At 38.1% G+C, this 18,627-nt stretch overlaps 1 protein-coding gene across 2 annotated transcripts; it reads right to left on the bottom strand.

The window, feature by feature from the left end:
- Nucleotides 1-3,641: 3,641 nt before the first annotated feature.
- On the bottom strand, nt 3,642-17,718 carry LOC134344298 (guanine nucleotide-binding protein G(T) subunit gamma-T1-like). 2 transcript variants are annotated; one of them, XM_063043836.1, is made up of 3 exons: nt 17,465-17,718; nt 17,190-17,285; nt 3,642-16,223 (listed from the first exon to the last, which is right to left on the bottom strand). In XM_063043836.1, the coding sequence occupies exons 2-3, from the start codon at nt 17,268-17,270 to the stop codon at nt 16,098-16,100; spliced, it is 207 nt and encodes a 68-aa protein (XP_062899906.1). In that variant the 5' UTR covers nt 17,271-17,285; nt 17,465-17,718; the 3' UTR covers nt 3,642-16,097. The 2 variants fall into 2 exon arrangements, with proteins under 2 accessions (XP_062899906.1, XP_062899905.1); XM_063043835.1 differs by having other exon boundaries at nt 17,190-17,276.
- Between the last annotated feature and the right edge of the window lie 909 nt (nt 17,719-18,627).

The following is an 18,627-nucleotide window of genomic DNA, read 5'->3' as shown; positions in this document are numbered from 1 at the left end:
CTATCAGGTAGGAGGTACAGAAGCCTGAAGGCACACACTCAGCGACTCAGGAACAACTTCTTCCCCTCTGCCATCCATTTCCTAAATGGACATTGAAACCTTGGACACTATCTCACTTTTTTAATATATAGTATTTCTGTTTTTGCACAACTTTTAATCTGATCAATATACATATGCTGTAATTGATTTAGTAATTTTATTTTTTTATTATTATAAATTTATTTTGTTTTTTTTTCTTCTATATTATGTAATATATTGTACTGCTGCCGCTAAGTTAACAAATTTCACATCACATGCCGGTGATAATAAACCTGATTCTGATTCTGAAAATAAAGATTTGGATGATGCATTTTATGATAGCAGTCCATTATCTGTACTCAGTGCCTGCATTAACTTTGTTGATTTACAGTCATTCAAAAGAACACGGCACTGTATTTGTTGTTTGTCACATCCAACGATAAGAGTGAAACCTGTGAGGAAGAGTTTTTAAAGTGGAAAGCCATTTCACTGGAAGAGTTCCATTCTCTCAACATGAGAAGCTCACATCCAGTGGTACAAGTGGTCGTTACAAACTGTAGTCTTTCTTGGTTGCAGTGGATAACCATGGCTTCTTCTGTGCCTTATCATTACCTTCGCTCTCCAGAAAACGTCGCAGAACACCCTTCTTAGTTGTTGGATCTCTCCTTTGATCTCATCCATCCAGTCAGCGGGAGCAGACTTCATACGCTCGGACAGTCATATCCCTGTTTCACCAGAGTATGAGGCCTGCCAGCTCCCCTCAGCTGGTTTAACTCATCTGTCGAAGCGGTGTACCGGGGTGTGGCCGCTGTCAGATACAAACAAGCACTTGGTGTCACGGGTGAGAGCTGCGTATCTGGTGGGGACCAAACGTGAGTGAGCTGACTCAGAGTGGACATGACAAGCCCCTTGACTCAATGAGTCAAATGGCCTTATTTTGGTCCTATATCTTACGGTCTTATGGTACAGGTTGATAGATTCTAGACTGGTTACAGCATTAAGGGATATGGGGAAAAGGCAGGAGATTGGGGCTGGCAGGAAAATTGGATCAGCCACGATGAAATGGTGGAGCAGATTCGATGGGCCAAATGGCCTAATTCTGCTCCTATATCTTATCATCATGTGCCTTCACTGGAGGTGCTACCCTCCCTGGACACCTCATACACAGTAGCATACATTAGGTGAATTACTCAGGCGATAGATATTAGGAAGTAATACACGGTTTTATAGTACTCTAGTAGCATTGGTAGTGTTCTAATTGTTCTTTATTTCATTTAAGTACAAAATTTATTATTCAGTTAAACAGTAGTTTAACATTTCTATACCATTTTTAACTATTTTCATGAAACTTCAGCTAATCAGGCAGCTACTTAATTGGCAAAAATGTACTAGTCCCATTGTGTCTCAATTAACTGGAATCCAGTGCAGTTTTCATAAAGTTCTAATATATTTCTTTTTCCCTGTAAATGCTTGCAAGAAAATGAAACTCAATGTGTACGTAGGTGATAATATATTTAGTTTTAACTTTGAACTTTAACTCATTTTACTTTCGTTAGTAAATGCCACAAAGGCCATTAACCAAGCTTAAAACTAAAGTATTGAAATATAACTTGAATCGAGCAAATAATGACCTCAACTGTGCTAATTCATAACCAGTGGTTTTGTACAGTCAGAGCACCTGATTAAGTCTTGGACGACCACATTCCCAACTACCTACTCCATCAATGAAATCATCATTGAGTCTAGTGGTGGAACACTAATTTGCTGAGTGGATTGATGGATATCAGCCACTCACCTGAATGAAAATGCAGGAAAGAAATTAAGATATTTATTATAACTCTTTAAGTAAATGTAAAATTAACTAAGTTAATGCAATTAAGCACATTAAAACATCAAAAAATTATCTAAACCTTTATCCATCTAGTTGTAATTTGTTTGTGTCTCCATCAGAAAGTGAGCTGTCAAAGGCTTCCATGTCATTCTGGGATACTGCCGAAGACTTACTTGCCAGTTACTACCTGCTTTGTCCTGCCAGACACCTGCTGGGTATGGGAATGTCTGGAGCTGTGATTTTGCCAGGTTTAGTTTGAATTTTGAACTTTGGGGTTTGCACTGACCAATCACTGCGATTATGCAATGGCATTAATGTCATATGAGGCACTACCACCAAGCAGGGCTGATATTTTTGAACATAGATCTTAATTTACCAGCAAATCAACACCACGGGCTCTATAACAGTTAAGTACAAATTTTCTCTGTAGTTTAGTGTGTAAATCACTACTTAATGATTCCAAACAGGAACTATCATCAATATACTATTAAATTACTTTCCAGCATTGAGCTTGGCTCCTATAACTTTGCCTGTGCAAGTTTACAAAGAACACCAAGCTTCAATAAAACTAGTTTGGCACTGTAAGCAGAGCTGTCACGGCAAATGTAAATTTTATATAAAAGGTTTGTTGCTCTATCAGTTTCTAATTTCAACCGAAGTCTACTCTTAACTGAATTCTAGAAATATTTACCTGTTTTATGAATAACCTCACATTGACACAATGTCTGGACACTAAGTTCTGGATGCAATGTATTGTATATTAACTGCCACCTTATGCTATTCCACCAGCAATTTAATTTGGTTACTTGCTAAAGTTTTATCTTCCAAGTTTTTCAATTTGCTTTGTACCTTTTCCATTCTGTCAGCAGACTTTCACCGAGCACATGCCCTTTTTTCATTGCTACCGTCATGGAGAATGTACAGGAGACTGAAGATGCACACTCAAGGTTTCAGGAACAGCTTCTTCCCCTTGGCCATCAGATTTCTGAATGGACAATGAACCCATGGGCACCACCTTAGTATTTTATTTACCTCTCTTTTTGCACTACATATATGTAGTTAATTAAATTTCCTTTTTACATGTACTTATTGTAATCTATAGTTTTTATTATTGCATATTGCAATGTACTGCTTGTGCAAAACAGCAAATTTCATGACATATGCCACTGATATAAAATCTCATTCTGATTGTAATTCTGTTTCTGAGCTGTCATGGTGCATGCAATGTTGGCAAAGTCTCATTTAAGATCAGCCCGTTTGCTAGAAGTACTTTTATTCTCCTTTGTTGGTGCTGGGTTGGAAATTCCAGCAGTGAGGAAGAACTAATTGCAATTCAGGATGGAGTGCAAATTAACTGTAGACATGATGGTATTTCTACAACATTACTGATCTTATTCTTTTCATTGGCTGTTTCTGTGGTGAAGGGGGAGAAAAGGAGATGTAAGCTTACTGACCTGTTGCATTATATATATTGCGCAGGTAAAGAGAGTAGTTGATATAAGACCATAACACATAGGAGCAGAATTAGTCTATTTGGACCATCAGGTCTGGTCCCCTATTCCATCATGGCTGATTTATTATTTTTTTCAACCCCATTATCCTGCCTTCTCCCCATAACCTTTGACACTTTCTCCCTATTTTTTTTTACAGCAGTGCGGACCAGTCATTGCTTTGAGCAGGAAATTTTTACACGACCTGAAAACTGTGCGCTCTTTAAATGGTTTTTTTTTGGAAATAACATACTATGAATATTTAAAATGAAAATTGAAAAATCACATACTTCTGTTGTTAATTTATTAATTGAAAGATATAATGAAATACGGTACACAAATAAAATCTTTCACATTTTGTAAACATTTTCTCATGTTTTTGTTACAAATCCATTTTCTATAAACATTGTGCGGATTAATTTCATATCCAGATGAAAAATGCATCTTAATCTTATGAGATTATCCAAATGTTCCACTTTTAGTCTGTTTCTGGACTTACATTTGACTGAATTCATTGGACTGATCCATGTTCGCAATCAGCACTAGAAGCTTGAAATGTTCCAACGATGTCAACAAGAATTGACAGCTCTTCAAATTCTTCATTTATAATAGTTCATAATAGTAGCTCAGCTTCTTTTTCAAAATTCAAAATTGGTTGCATTTCCAAAGGTAACAAGTTGAAAAGCTCATCATCAGAAAGTTATTAACTAAGTGATTACACACACATTGAATGAATTGAATTATAGATGCAGTATCAACAACAGAACATATAGATCTTTCACTTTGTCACTCCAATAAACGGTATCACCAAGATACTGTGACTGTAACTTGTTAATTTTTGCTTTTACTAAAAATAAATATTATTATTTGAGAATACTAAAAATAATTATTATTTGAAACATTTAATAAGGTAAGTCAAAAGAATTAGTTTTAATAAAATAAGCACAGTCATGCAAACAATTTTTTGAAATAAATTTTTACCTTGTTCTAACAAACTTCTAGTTATTAATTCTTATTAAATTATGATATATTTTTTAAATTACTTACCATAAAATTCAGAATATAGAATTTTTCACATCAAACAAACACAACCCACAACTCACAACACAAGAAAATGATGTCAGGCAATAAAAACAACTGACAGGAACAATGACAAAAGTATAATATTTTGACTAAATCGCACTGGTGGTTTATTAACAATGAGCTACCAACTTCCATTGTGTTATTGTTGTTACAATTTGTAACAGTGTTGTAACTTGAAATATTAACAATATAAATTCTTTGAAGCTCTAGAATGTTTCGATGTAACAGTTGTCATACATTTATTTAGCAAAGTTATGGATTATGTTCATTAACATAATTAATTAAAGGGTATTTCACAATTATATGAATATAGATTTCAAAATTATATTAGTATAATTTGAAAATTCCAGCTGCATGGCAACAAAGGCTATGTGCGCGGGAGCATTTCAGTTACAGCGCATCAGTGCACCTGGGCAACTTAGAGGGAAAAGTATTTGACATCCTTACTAATCAAGAACCAATTAGCTTCCACTTTAAATATATCCAATGACTTGGCCTCTATAACCATGTGTGGAAAGGACTTCAACAGATTCACCACCTTGTAGTTAAAAAAAAATCCTCATCTCTTCTTCTAAAGGGACATGCTTGTATTCTGAGCACAGAAACAGGCCCTTCAGCAAATCTAGTCCATGCCAAACTGTTATTCTACCTGGTTCCATTGGACTATAGCCCCTCCATACCCCTTTCATCCATGTACTTATCCAAATTTCTCTTAAATGCTGCAATCAAACCTACATTTACCACTTCTGCTGGCAGCTCATTCCACACTCTCACCACTCTCTGAGTGAAGAAGATCCCCCTTAGGTTTCCCTTAAATATTTCACCTTTGACCGATAATTTATGACCTCTGTTCCAGTCTCAACCAGCCTCAGTAGAAAAAAACCTACTTGTATTTTCCATATCTGTACCCTTCATAATTTTGTATACCTCTATCAAAACTCCCTTCATTCTCCTATGCTCCAGGGAATAAAGATCTGACCTATTCAACTTTTCCCTATGACTCAGGTCCTCAAGACCTGATGAAATCCTTATATATTTTCTCTGTACTCGTTCAATCCAGTAGGTAGGTGACCAGTTTCCTCTGTTCTACACTTCCTAGGACCTTATCATTTACTGTGCAAGTCTTGCCCAAATTTGTCTTACTAAAATGCAACACCTCACATTTATCCCAATTAACCTCCACCTGCCATCCCCCAGCCCATTTATCAATATCCCACTGTAGGGATGTTTGTTAATTAGATAATCTTCTTCACCATCCACTATATCACCAACCTGCTGTGTGCATTACTCCAGAGGTGAAGCACATTTGAAAGAAATTTTCCTCCAGATCAGAAAAGGAATTTAATGTCCAGACCAGAGGAAAGCTGCATTTTTCTTAATAATCAACCATAAATTTGACTTCTCAATGTACAACTTATGTCTGAAGCATTCTGTTGGTGGAAGGTAACTTACTGGAATCTATATTATCTGGAATGCGCTGCCAGAGGATGTGGTGGAATCAGATACAATAATTACACTCACAGTGGCCACTTTATTCGGTACCTCGAATACACACTGGCACTGAGTGTATGTTTGTGGTCTTCTGCAGCTGTAGCCCATTCATTTTAAGGTTTAGCATGCAGTGCATTCAGAGGTGCTCTTCTGCATGCTGCACATGGTTATGTGAGTCATTGTTGCCTTCCTGTTAGCTTGAACCAGTCTTGCCATCTGCTCTGATCTCTCTCTTTAAAAAGAGAGATCAGAACAGATGACGGAGCAAAAGGTATTCACACCCAGGATATATATTTTTTTTGGTTTTCACACTATTCTCTGTAAACTCTAGATACTGTTGTGCATGAAAATCTCAAGAGATCAGCAGTTTCTGAGATACTCTAGCCACCCCATCTGGCACCAACAATCATTCCATGTTCAAAGTCAGTTTGATCATATTTTGTCCCCATTCTGATATTTTGTCTGAACGGAACCTCTTGACCATGTCCACATGTTCTTATGCAATGAATTGCTGCCTTATGATATGCTAATTAGATATGTGCATTAACAAGGTGTACAGGTGTACCTAATAAAAGGGCCAGCAAGTGAATTTAAGAAGCATTTAGACAGATGCCTATATAGGCATTGAAGAAGATGGAGGTGCATAGCCGCAAACCCTGGATTCGGGACGGCACCCACCGACTGACTGACTATATAGGCAAGGCATTGAAGGATATGGACCTAACGTGGGAAAATAGGATTAGCTTTGATGGGCTAAAAGGTAGATCAGCTTATGATGGGCTCTTTCTGTGCTGCTCCAGCTTATGACTCTCAGAATGGATATTGGTGCGAATTGGCAGAAGCACTAATGAAGAAATGCTGATGATCTAGCATATTTATAGACAAAAAGTAGGTCTGCCATCATGTTTGTAACTTGAGCAGCCACATGGAGTGTGTGGAGAATTTTAAGGTGAGCCATTAACTGGAGGGTTTCCAACAATCTTTACCTTTGCAGCCATAACCTTGATATGATTGATATAGTCATGTGTGAGTGGTAATAATCTGACCCTTCCAGTGACTGACCATCTTAAAGTTATAGAGTACAACAATTCAAAAACAGCGCACCATGTCTACATGAATCTTTTTGTCCATCTACACTAATCCCATTTACCTACTTTAGGACCATATCCTTCAATGCTTTTGAAGATGTTGATAGTAGGATATTGGACGATGGTGCTGTCATTGAAGATGATAGGAGACTTGCATGAGATTTCTTGATTGGGGTACTTATGGCTTTGGACACTAATGTTGCTCCATGTCCTGTTGCAGGCTACCATATTATTTGTTTCCAAGAACTACACCATCCACTTAATTCAGACCCTAAAGGACTATTTCTTTAATTGTCCATTAACCTAAGTTCTGAGAGTGTGCTTTGGTAACACGTTCATTTAAATCTTTCTTTGATATTCTGAAATTCAACACTGGGCGTCCACATTAGGATCAAGACTGTGAAGAGATTTGATATCCTTTCCTTAGACATCTGAAACTAACAGGATTTGCCAAAGAAACTCCTTTAAAGACTTGTCAATGAATATTAGCGATAAAGATGGACATAATTCATAGCAAAACAAGGAAAAAAGAATCACAGTTCAATGTATGAGCTATGCAACTGAAGTTACTGAAGTGGAGTATCTAGTTTTAGCCTCAGAAAACAATGTTCAAGTATCTGTAGTCTCTTGTGTCTATAACAACATGCACTTGTTTAATAATTTTAAGATTTAAAAAAAACTCATCCAATGCTTTTGTATAGGCATCAGCAAAACTGGCACTTTAATCTGAAGACAAGAGGTGACCAGGGATATAGTCAAGGTCTTGGTACCTGAAGAAGTTTTAAAGTGGTAGTGAAATCCAGAAGGTAGCATCAAACCATTTAAAGGCAATGATGGAGTAGAAGCAGGCAGGTACTCCAAAACATGGAGTAGTTAAATAGAAATGGTTAAATTTGGAGGGCAAAGGTTCAGATGATGTTGAGATGGAAACAGGCATATTGAATAGTGTATATCAGGAGGTAAATGAATAGAATCTGGTGCAGAACAGAATATGGCAGCAGAGCTTAGGGTGTTGCACTTTCTGGAGAGAAAACACTGCAACTCATTCTGGAGGCTGTTGGTGATAAGGGCACAATTAAATATTTCCTAGTTGGAAGTGCTGAAATGGCAGATCAGTGAAACTTCACTTGCTTGGACACCCGAAAAGTTGCAGCTATTTGAAGAGTGAAGTTTTGTTTCAAGTCAGGGGAGGGAAGTACTAGACTGAGGAACAAGCAGGGGTGCAGCAGATTAGACAAGGCTAATTCACTGATTTTGAGGAGGAGAGGAAAATTCAGAAGATACAATAGAACTTCTTCCAGAAGAGGAGAAAGTTATCCTGGAGGCAAGAGAAGGAAAGTATTAAAACAATGGGGGAAATGTGATGTCCAGGTGCCCAACTGTTTTATTTCAGCAGCTGATAGAGGAGCTGCCTAGTGATCAGGTAACTAAAGGAGGGCAGAACTGATCCAGGAGCCCAACTGGAGCAGTAGAGATGGGGTACATATTCTAGTTCACTGAGAATGAACTGCCTAAAGCATACATAGTTAATCTGCCCGCTCAATTCAGGAGACCGGTGAAGGATTGGATTATAGTTTTAAAGGTAATAGATCGGTGAAATTGATCCCTAGGACTTGAGTGTGGAATTGTAGTAGTGGATGGAGTGGAGCCTGGGACATAATTAGACAGCAGAGGAAAATGGTTGAACTTTGAAGCAAACACTGTTAAAATAATGTGGTATCTTGGTTTTCTCAAAGTTGAAAATTCATTGGAGGTGGAATCGTTACTGATTTGAAGGCCTCTGAGCAACAGTTGTGTTGTATTGATGTGGTTGAATGTTGACCACACCAAGAAAACAGCTTGGGCATGGCTAGATGGTACTGTAGGTGTTTTGTGTCATATGTAGAACCTCCAGTGATGTACCATTCTTAAGAACTGTAGTAAAATCTAGGTGACATGGTTTAGTCTCCAACAACATTCTGACTCAGAGGTGAAAGTACTACAACCAAAGGTGATTGAGCAACAGAGTTGATACTGCTGATCTGCTAGTTGATATTTGTGAGATCAGGTTTGGGTGGTATTTGGGCTGTCATAGGAAGAAGAGATAGAGCAGAAGGAACAAGTTCAGAGCCAGGACCAAAGAGAAGAAATACAGAGAAGCTCCAATACAGGGAACAGAGCTGAACAGAGCAGAACAAAAGGACAAAGGCCAGTGAAATGATGAGAGAAAAGGACTGAGATCAAATGAGACCTAAAGAAAAGCATTGCAGGACACCAACTGCTGATCTAATCAAGTGATATGACAAGTACAATGAAAGCAGAAAGCTGAAAGGGTAAATTACAGCCAAGAGCATTAACAAGGCTTCAAGGTCTTACAGTAAAGAGAAAGAGAAATAAGCTTCCAACCTGTGATCCCAGGACTGACACACCTAATGCACATTACTTATTCCTTAATTACATAATCACAGATTCCTAAATGCCATCATAATCTGCTATTCTCACGTACAGATGTGAGATGTGGACAGTCACCAGGACTATGCGATAGTCTCTAGATGGTTGCTATACACGAGTGCTCCAGATGGCTCTTGAAGTGAGTTGGCAACAGCACATGATGAACGTCAAGCTCTATGACGACCTGCCGATGCTCACCACTAAAATCCAGGTGAGAAGACTGCAACTAGCAGGGCACTGTCTACGCCACTCCGAGCTACCTGCCAGCCTAGTCATCATATGGGAGCCCAAGCATGGGAGGATGAACCCTGGGCACCCTCCGAAGACTATTGTCAACACCGTCCTAGAAGACAGCAGCACGGCTAATGTAGATGAACTGAACACATTGATGAGGGAGAGGGAGAAGTGGAGAGTCCATTATCGTGCCCGAGGCCGGCCCCCTAGGCCTGAGTCGTAGCAGTGATTCCTAAATGGACATTGAATCCTCAGACACTACCTCATTTTTAAAATATATATTATTTCTGTTTTTGCATAATTTTTAATCTATTCAATATCTGTATAATGTAATTGATTTATTTATTATTATTTTTCTTTCTTCTATTTTATGTATTACTTTGAACTGCTGCTGCTAAATTAACAAATTTCACAACACTTGCTGGTGATAATAAACCCGATTCTGATTCTGATTAAGGTAGAGACTATTTTACTACTTATTGACTTAGTTATTGTGACATTTGGCCTGTCAAGTCCAGGCAAGCACTCTAGTTTGAATGTTATTGTAGAATGTTCAAGAGTGAGGGAGAACTGTTTTCTCACACAGCTAACATCAATTATATTGCTTTATGTTAATTTTTTTATCACCATCATTAAAATATTTGTGGAAAGTATTCGGAGGCTTTATCCTGCAACTACTATAAATCCGGCCTTCAGAGCAACCAGTTCCCATAAATAATAGATTTTACCCCAAACCTGAGTTGCAGTTCTGAATATTTGCACAAATGATTGCTTTTACAGTCACTGTTATACCATTTTTAATTGAGGAATAAAGTGAAAAGCTGTGGTAATAATTAAAGTAAAAGAGTAGTATTTACCATTATTTCACAAGACCACTCTTAGCAAACTCCATAAGCTTATCATTGTACTTAAGGATGATATATCTGTTTCAAAAAACTATTACAATATGTAAAGAAACCAGTGGAATCTGGTTTATAAACATGAAAGCATTATTTTTAATTGATCATTGTAATCTTTGAAATTGAAGTTTCACTCATTATTTAAAATATGCTTACTATCATTTTCAGAGTAATTTGTCTATTACATTTTGCTAGACATGATCATTACATTCTTATTTCGGCTTTTATTACTTCTAAACTCTCAGAATGTCCCATTAATTAGTTGTTAATTATTTCATTTGGCCTTTGTACTCCCAGGAGCATTTTGAATTTCTGTTCAGATTACTATATAAGCTATCCTGTGTTTGTGATGTTTGAGAAGATAGTAAGATATTATCTATATATACTTTAAAAGTTACAAGAATGATTAGGAATACTTTTAATAATCATTTTCTAAGAAGACAGTAACTTTAGTTGGTAAATGTTGCTATTTTGCAAATCACTGGTTAAATGGTGATTTCTGAAGTATTGCTATGTGTCATCAGTCATCACCTTGCCTTATGTGATTGCCAATAAAGGCAACAGGAGGTGAGAAAGAAAAGGCACTTGGGTACTGCTCTGAAGGAACTGCTGGACCGGAAAATGGAGATGAGTTTTTGATCACTGGACATACAGACATTAACCTGCTGAGTATCAACAATAGAATAATTTGCCCTGGTAATAATTAACCTCCCCCCGGCCTTTTTCCACTAGCAATAAGTCAAAGCTAGTTCTGTATTGATATAATTTGTTCTGATTAAACACAACTCAAATCAACAGGATGCTGAGACTCCATAAAGTCTGGTTCAGCCTTTAACAATAGTACGAGTGGAAAATATGATGGGGGCCCAACACTAGTTTAGGTCTTCCTGACATTTAAAGTTAAAGAGCTGTGGTTCATACAAGATAAGCAGAGAGCTGTTGTTTCCCTTTTAAGGATGTTCTTTTGAACAAACTAAATGATCTGGCACTTTTGCGATCTCCTGCGGGACTCGGCCACTAGAATCACTAGAGTGTAGGTTCTGCCGGGGTGGCCATTGCTCGGGGTAGATGCTGTATTGAGACCTATTGGCAAAAGGCAAACCTGTGGTTGGCCCCATAACTCAGTGTTGATTAGAGCATTGAGCAAGATTAAAATCATCGAGGATGAGTGAACTAGTGTTCACCATATGATTCCACGAGGTTTACTCGCTTCAGCACTGAACTAACCCTGCAACCATCAGTCTCTTGGACCGGCTTCACTTGCCTCAGGAGGACTGAACTGTCTCCGTGGCTGTGGCCTACAGCCATCAGGCTCCTGTACTGACTTCACTCGCCTCAGGGCTGAACTGGCTCAGTGGCTGTGGACTCACTTTCGGTTTATGTTCTGTGTTTTATTTGTTTACTTTTTTTTATTATTTGCATGATTTGTTCTTTTTTTTTGCACATTGTGTGTGTGACAGTCTTTGTTATGTGGGTTTTTTTTAAACCGGTTCTATTGTGTTTCTTTCTTTTGTGGCTGCCTGCAAGAAGACGAATCTCAAGGTTGTGTCCAGCATATATACTTTGATAATAAATGTTCTTTAAAGTGGGGCCATGGGAGTGTTGGAGAAGCAGAGCAGTATGTTGTCAGTCATCACTTTGTCAGGCGGTAATATCATCAAAAGGTTACAAGAGTTAAAAAAGAGAATATAGCTTCACATGACCAAATGCGAACACATATACGGGGCAGGAGTAGGTCACTGGCTCCTCAAGTTTGCTCCACCATTCAATATGATTATGGCTGAATTCACCGGCACCTCAACTTGTGGGTAAATTCCCATTTACCCACGACAATCTTAATCTAAAAATTCTTAGACTCTGCTTCCACTGCCTTTTAAGGGAGTTCCAAATATACACAGAACTCTGAGAAGAACAATTCACCTTAAGTTTGTCTTAAATCAACAGCCTTTTTCTAATTGTTTCCCCTAGTTCTGGATTCTCCCTCAAAAAGAAACATTTTCTCCACATCCACCCTATCAACATGCCTCAGGAACTTTCATGATGTTTCAGCTCCTTCTCAGTCTTCTAAATCCCAGTGGATACAACCTTAGCTTGTATATCCTTTCCTCATAAAACAGTCTACCATTCCATATGTATTAGTCCAGTGAAGCTTCTCTGAACTGTTTCCAACACAGTAGCTTAATTCCTTAAAAAGATCAATGTAGTACATCATGCTACATAAGTGATCTTACCAATACCCTGCAGAACTGAAGCACAACCTCCCCACTTTTGTATGCAATTCTCCTTCCCATAAAATTCCCGTTCTCTCTCAAAAAGAAGCGTCTTCTCCACACTCACCCCATCAACGTACCTCAGGAAATTACATGTTTCAATCCCCTTTCAGTCTTCGAAATTCCAGTGGATACAAACCTAGATTGTTTGTCCTTTCTTAATTACTTGCAATTATTAGTCTCATGCACATCATGCACCAGGAAACCCAGAAGCCTTTGCAATTCATCCCTGTTCAGATAACATGCTCCTTTTTATTTTTCCTTTCAAACCTGGAAAATTTTACATTTTTCTACACCATGCTTCATTTGCCAGATTATTACTACTTAATTAACCCAGCTACAACTTTGTATAGCCTCCATAGGTCCTCTTCAAATATCACTTTCTTAGTTACCTTCATCTCATCAGCAAATTTAGCAACCACACTTCCAGTGCTTCAGCCAAGTCATTTCTAAAAAACTGTCTGTTTGTTGCCTTAACACTACATCCTGTGGCACACCGCTTGTTATGCAGAAAGCAGGAAAAGATATAAAAGCTGAAGCTGTTGCAAGGGGAAGTGATGATATTAGAACAAGTGACTTTGCAATAGGAATTGTGGAATTATTGTCTCAGTTTATTGAAATCAGTGTTGAGCCAGGCAGGTCTATTATGTGCATACATGGTTTTATTACATTATTACATTAGTTTTATACTACCGATTAATTCCCACCATCTCTCTTCCAGCAATGCTTATCATGAAAAAAAATCTGGTTTTCTCAGCAAAGGTGTTTTCATTTGCCATATTTTTGATTTTTTCCCCCCATTTTTGTTGAAAGGTTACTAACCTGATGCCAAATTCCCCTTTAATTTGGCTGAGCATATATAACCCATTTGTTAATGTCCAATATTGTCTGCTTTGGTTTCAGATTTCTAAAATCTGCAGTATTTTGCTTTAATCTCTGTTGTTGATTTTGTAGTTCATCATCCATGCCATAAAAATATCTTTATCCCTTTGTAAACAAAATCGTTATCAGATAATACATAGATATCTCAAGCCGGACTCTGTTCAGTAATTCTACTTGTTTTATTCCTTTCTTGTTTTGTTGCCCTTTTTCACAACTTTTGTGGGTCTTTGCTATGATTTATTGTTCATTGTCTCTTTTGTTTTCCTTTCTAGTTTGCCATTTTATTCATATTTCATTCAGCCTATTCATTAGATTTAACAGTTTCTACACCAGAATTGCTTCCAGAGCAAAGACATTGGACTTAGCCAATCTTGCATAGAACTGCTTGTGCTACATTGACCAGCTGAAGAGGGGCAGAAGGTCATCAATCTGGGCTACAGGTTAAGCTATGGTAGATTCCACTAGAGAAGAATATTGATGGAATCAGATAAGAAAGAATACACGAAGATTGAAGAGCAACATATGATACATGTATGTAAATACAGTACATGAAGTTGGTAAGATACCTTCAGAGTGACTTGATGTAGAAGAGGATAGGGCTAGGTAGTAAGTCTTTTTACACACGAGGAGTTCAGGAAAGACATACAGAAAGCTAGGTGAAGTGGCAATGTTGATTAAGGGGAATGTTGCATAACAAGAAGGACATCCTTAAATGGTCCAAAACAGAAGCTGACAGATTAGAATTAAGAAATAATAGAGATGTCATTTCACTTATGACCATCAGAGAGTGGAAATGTTATAAATTGTTAAGATATTTACACAGAGGTAGAAGTGTCAGGAAATCAGGCCAAGTACAGAAAAACAATAGAGGATAAGAAAATGAAATAAAGGCAAAGTCAAAATAGCCTTAGAGGTTCTCAAAAGGCATATGAATAGGGTAAGATGGGAGGATAGAGATAAAAAACCAGAAAAACAAATTAAACAAAACTAAATAATTGCTTTATAAACACTAAAGTCTGCAGGTGCTGGAAATCCAAACAACACACACAAAATTGGGGAGGAACAGTCGACATTTCCGGCCCAGACCCTTCTTCAGGACTGAGAAGGAAAGGGGTGGAGAGATGCCCAAATTAAATAGTTTCTTTAACTTTGAAGGAGATTCTGCTTAACTGTTATAGAAATTGAATTAGCTGCTGAAAATTGAGAAGGGAGTAGCAGGAGAAAAGCTGAGTGCATTTAAAGTGGATAAGTCACCAGGTATGGATGTGAAACATCCCAGGTTGTTGAAAGGATCAGAAGTTACAATTGCAGAGGCATTGCCCAAACCCTCTGAAGGATAATGAGTCTGGGATAATAAAAGTAGTCCTGAACACTTTGAGTGAATTCTTAAGCAAAAAGGAAACATCTAGGTGGACCAGTCAATGCAATAGTGAGAAGTACTACTCAATCAAAGTACAATCAAGGGACATTAACTCAAGGTCCTGTTAATCTCTTAACTTGTTGCACAGAAAATATGGCATTTCTTCAAACTAGCATGAAAGTACACTCAGCTTCCTGATCAAATACAGTATGTGCTCAAACAAAATTTAAAAAAACATACTCTACTATAAATTATATCATGATCTGCAACATTTATAGATGACACACGATAGTATTTTTTTATATCCTCATCTCATCTGCACCAGCAGTGGACTTCTAGAGATAAGGTGTAGATCCTCGTGGTGCATGAGACATTGAGGATACTCAAGATGATGGAGCCAGAGCAGGTCTTAAGCAGAGGCTGAGGCCCAATTTAGCAACAATTAAAGGGAGTCAACCTTTATTTACTGGGCTGCCCATATCTCCAATTAGATGCCTCCTTTTAAGTTGTTTTTCTTTTGTTTATGATAATTTATATCACCCCACTTCCTCCACTGTTGATATCTTCTGTGTGGTTTTACTTCTATGATTGACCTCCAACAATTGACACCTTGTTTAAAAAAATCACACCCAACCATATCCTTTCCATAATGAGATCCTGGCTGATCCACACAATATTCTTCTCCCATCCCTTGATTCTCTCCTATGATGCTGACCCCCACTCATGAATTTCTTTGCTTGCAATCATCCATACTTCTACAATCTTTTCATCTGATTACCTCAAGGTCCTTCCCTGTCAGCAATCTTTCCCATCTCCTTAATACTTGTAGTTCCACTGACCCTCTGCCCTCCCCGCCAACATTCTTCCCCTTTAATGTCCAATCTATTTTGTAAATGTCTTTTTTAAATTCAACATCCATGTAATGAACCTATTCTTTCATCTTCAAATTTCAGCATCTATCAGGTTCATTGTAAGAATGATCATTAGGCTGTGGACCAGATATTTGAGTCCTGTGCTTGATTTATGAGATCACACAGCCCCCCTTCTCTTTAAAAGGATTCTTGTCCTCTGGGATCCCCTTTACCAAAGGGTCTTCTGCAGACTGTGATTCAATGTAATCCTTCAGTTCCTCCGCACACTTGGATACCTGAAATAGTTCAATGCCAAACCATAAGTGCCATAAGGTAAATGGAGTCTTCATAGAACTTAAACAAATGACAATGTACACATGTAGGGAGGGTTAGCAATCTACAGCCTAGAAGGTAGTATCTTTGCCTTTAAGAAGCAGGGATTTGAACTGACATCTCACATCAGCATTGGTTGAGTGCTACACCATCAAAGAGTGCCATCTTTTTGAACTATCTACCAGAATATAAAAGATCCTGCTTCAATAATTTGCATTAGAACAGGAAAGAATTCTGTTGTCCCTCTCAATGTTTTACAGTCAATCAATGCCACTAAAACAAACTATATAGCCATTATTGCATTGTTATTTGAAAGATGATGAAATGTAAAATAGTCTGCAGCATCTCCTATCTTACAGAGGCATTCACACTTCCAAAGCTACCTCATTGGCTGACCTGAAGATCTGCAGATGCTCCTCCCTCTCCTGAAGCTGTGAGAGTAATAACTACACTGGCCTTGCTGGCACTATTTCAGATGGCCAGGCTGGTGTGGTTTAACTAATGTGCTACATATATTCCGGAAACTTCTATTTTTATTTTCAATTTCCTGTAAAATTACTATGGCGACTGCAAATAAGAAGCAAAAGCACCACCAGGCCTATAATTAAGAAGTTTCATTCAAATCTGTGTTCCGTGGATATATCATATGTGATAGAACAGTCCTTAGGACAGAAGTTCATAGTTAGGTGTGACGCTTGAACTATTGGTACACCATATATTACACAGTATGCTTCAAATTTGAATTTGTTTCTTGCATTGCTGGTTTTTAATCAGATTCAAGAATACTGGTAGGAAATTGGATGTTTGGAATTGCTAACATTAATCTTAACAGTGTGGAGATACCAGATAGCTGCAACTCCACAAAACAGCGGCAGAAAATTTAAGAACTGAAATTGCAATACTCTGACATAGTAAGAAGGAGCCCCTACCAGCATCCTCTCTAAAGGTAATTCTTTCTTAAGCTGCTCTATCTCCATTTTCAAACGGTCTTTGTCCGTTAAGTCTTCCATCCCGGGCTTTATATCCGTCATGTAAAAAAAAAATAGAAAACTTTCGTTCATCATATAGCAAACACAATCGCAGTTTTTAAAATACCTATTTCCGAAAAGAACAAGCGTCTGCCAATGCAAACGCGCAGAGAGCACAGTAAATGAAAGTTACTCGAAGCGGTGGGCTAACCATTGTCGGGGTAAATTTAACTTACTGGCAAACGACGGCCCTCTATCGCATTCACGTCCGGCGATCCAGCAACCTGTTATCGGCTTCTTAAAGCAAAGCCCACAATAACTTCATATGTAATTACTAAATTACATGTTTTTAATTTTTTTAGTTAGCTGTAAGAGGAGAAAATCCTTTCTCGCCAAGCATATTGTTCTAGAGTTGCCTACGCATTTTCCAAAGGAAATATTTTTTTTAACCAAATGTATATCCGTCAGCTTTCCTGTCAGCTTTCCTGTACCCAATCCTGTCCCGTTTTGAGCCAAAACTCTGTTTCTGCACAATATTTTTAAGGTCACAAAGGCATCAAGCACCTCCCCTCTATTTCTGGATTGTTGCATTGGAATTTCCCTTTCCCGTTCGTCGCGTATTCCAATGACGAATACATTTCCATTGAATACTGATGGAAAACTTTCATTTAGGACACATTATATTAAGGAGGGAAATATTACAGGCACATTAGAAAAATAACTTAAGAGCAAGAAAATACCATTGGCCCCTTTGAGCCTGAGGTGATTATGTCACATCGTTAAAATACGGTATCCTGCTCCTTATGTCTCCCATATCCCTTGGTTTCTTTTGCCTTTAAAATGATATTTAACTCCTTCACATATACTTTTAATGATTTGGCTTTAACTGTGTTTGAGATCACGTTCACATATTTACCACTGTATTGGATATAGTTGGGGGAGGACAGGCCTCCTCAGGGGCAGCACAACGGAGTTTAGGACAACACAGACAACCGCTGCACTGAAGTCAGGAATAAGTCTGGGACGGAACAGTGTAAGCGAACACACTCCTCAGAGGAACAGATTGACCTTACAGTGTCCACAAATGAAATACAAGAATCGTATCACGAGGATTCAGGAAAATGAAGGGAGACTTCATTGAAACCTATCAAATGGTGAAAGGCCTTGATAGAGTAGATGTGGAGAGGATGTTTCCCATGGTGGTAGAGGCTAAGACCAGAGGACAGTCTCAGAATAGAGGAGCATCCTTTTAGATCAGAGATGAGGAGGTGTTTCTTTAGCCAGAGAGTGGTGAATCCGTGGAATTCATTGCCACAGGCAGCTGTGGAGGTCAAGTTTTAACGTATATTTAAGGCAGAGGTTGACAGATCTGTGATTGGTCCGGGCATGATGTGATACA

The sequence above is a fragment of the Mobula hypostoma genome, chromosome 3 (genome assembly GCF_963921235.1).
Source record: "Mobula hypostoma chromosome 3, sMobHyp1.1, whole genome shotgun sequence".
Lineage (NCBI taxonomy): Eukaryota > Metazoa > Chordata > Chondrichthyes > Myliobatiformes > Myliobatidae > Mobula > Mobula hypostoma.
The sequence above is the reverse complement of the archived record's forward strand: the minus strand, read 5'-3'. Positions and strand labels throughout refer to the sequence as shown.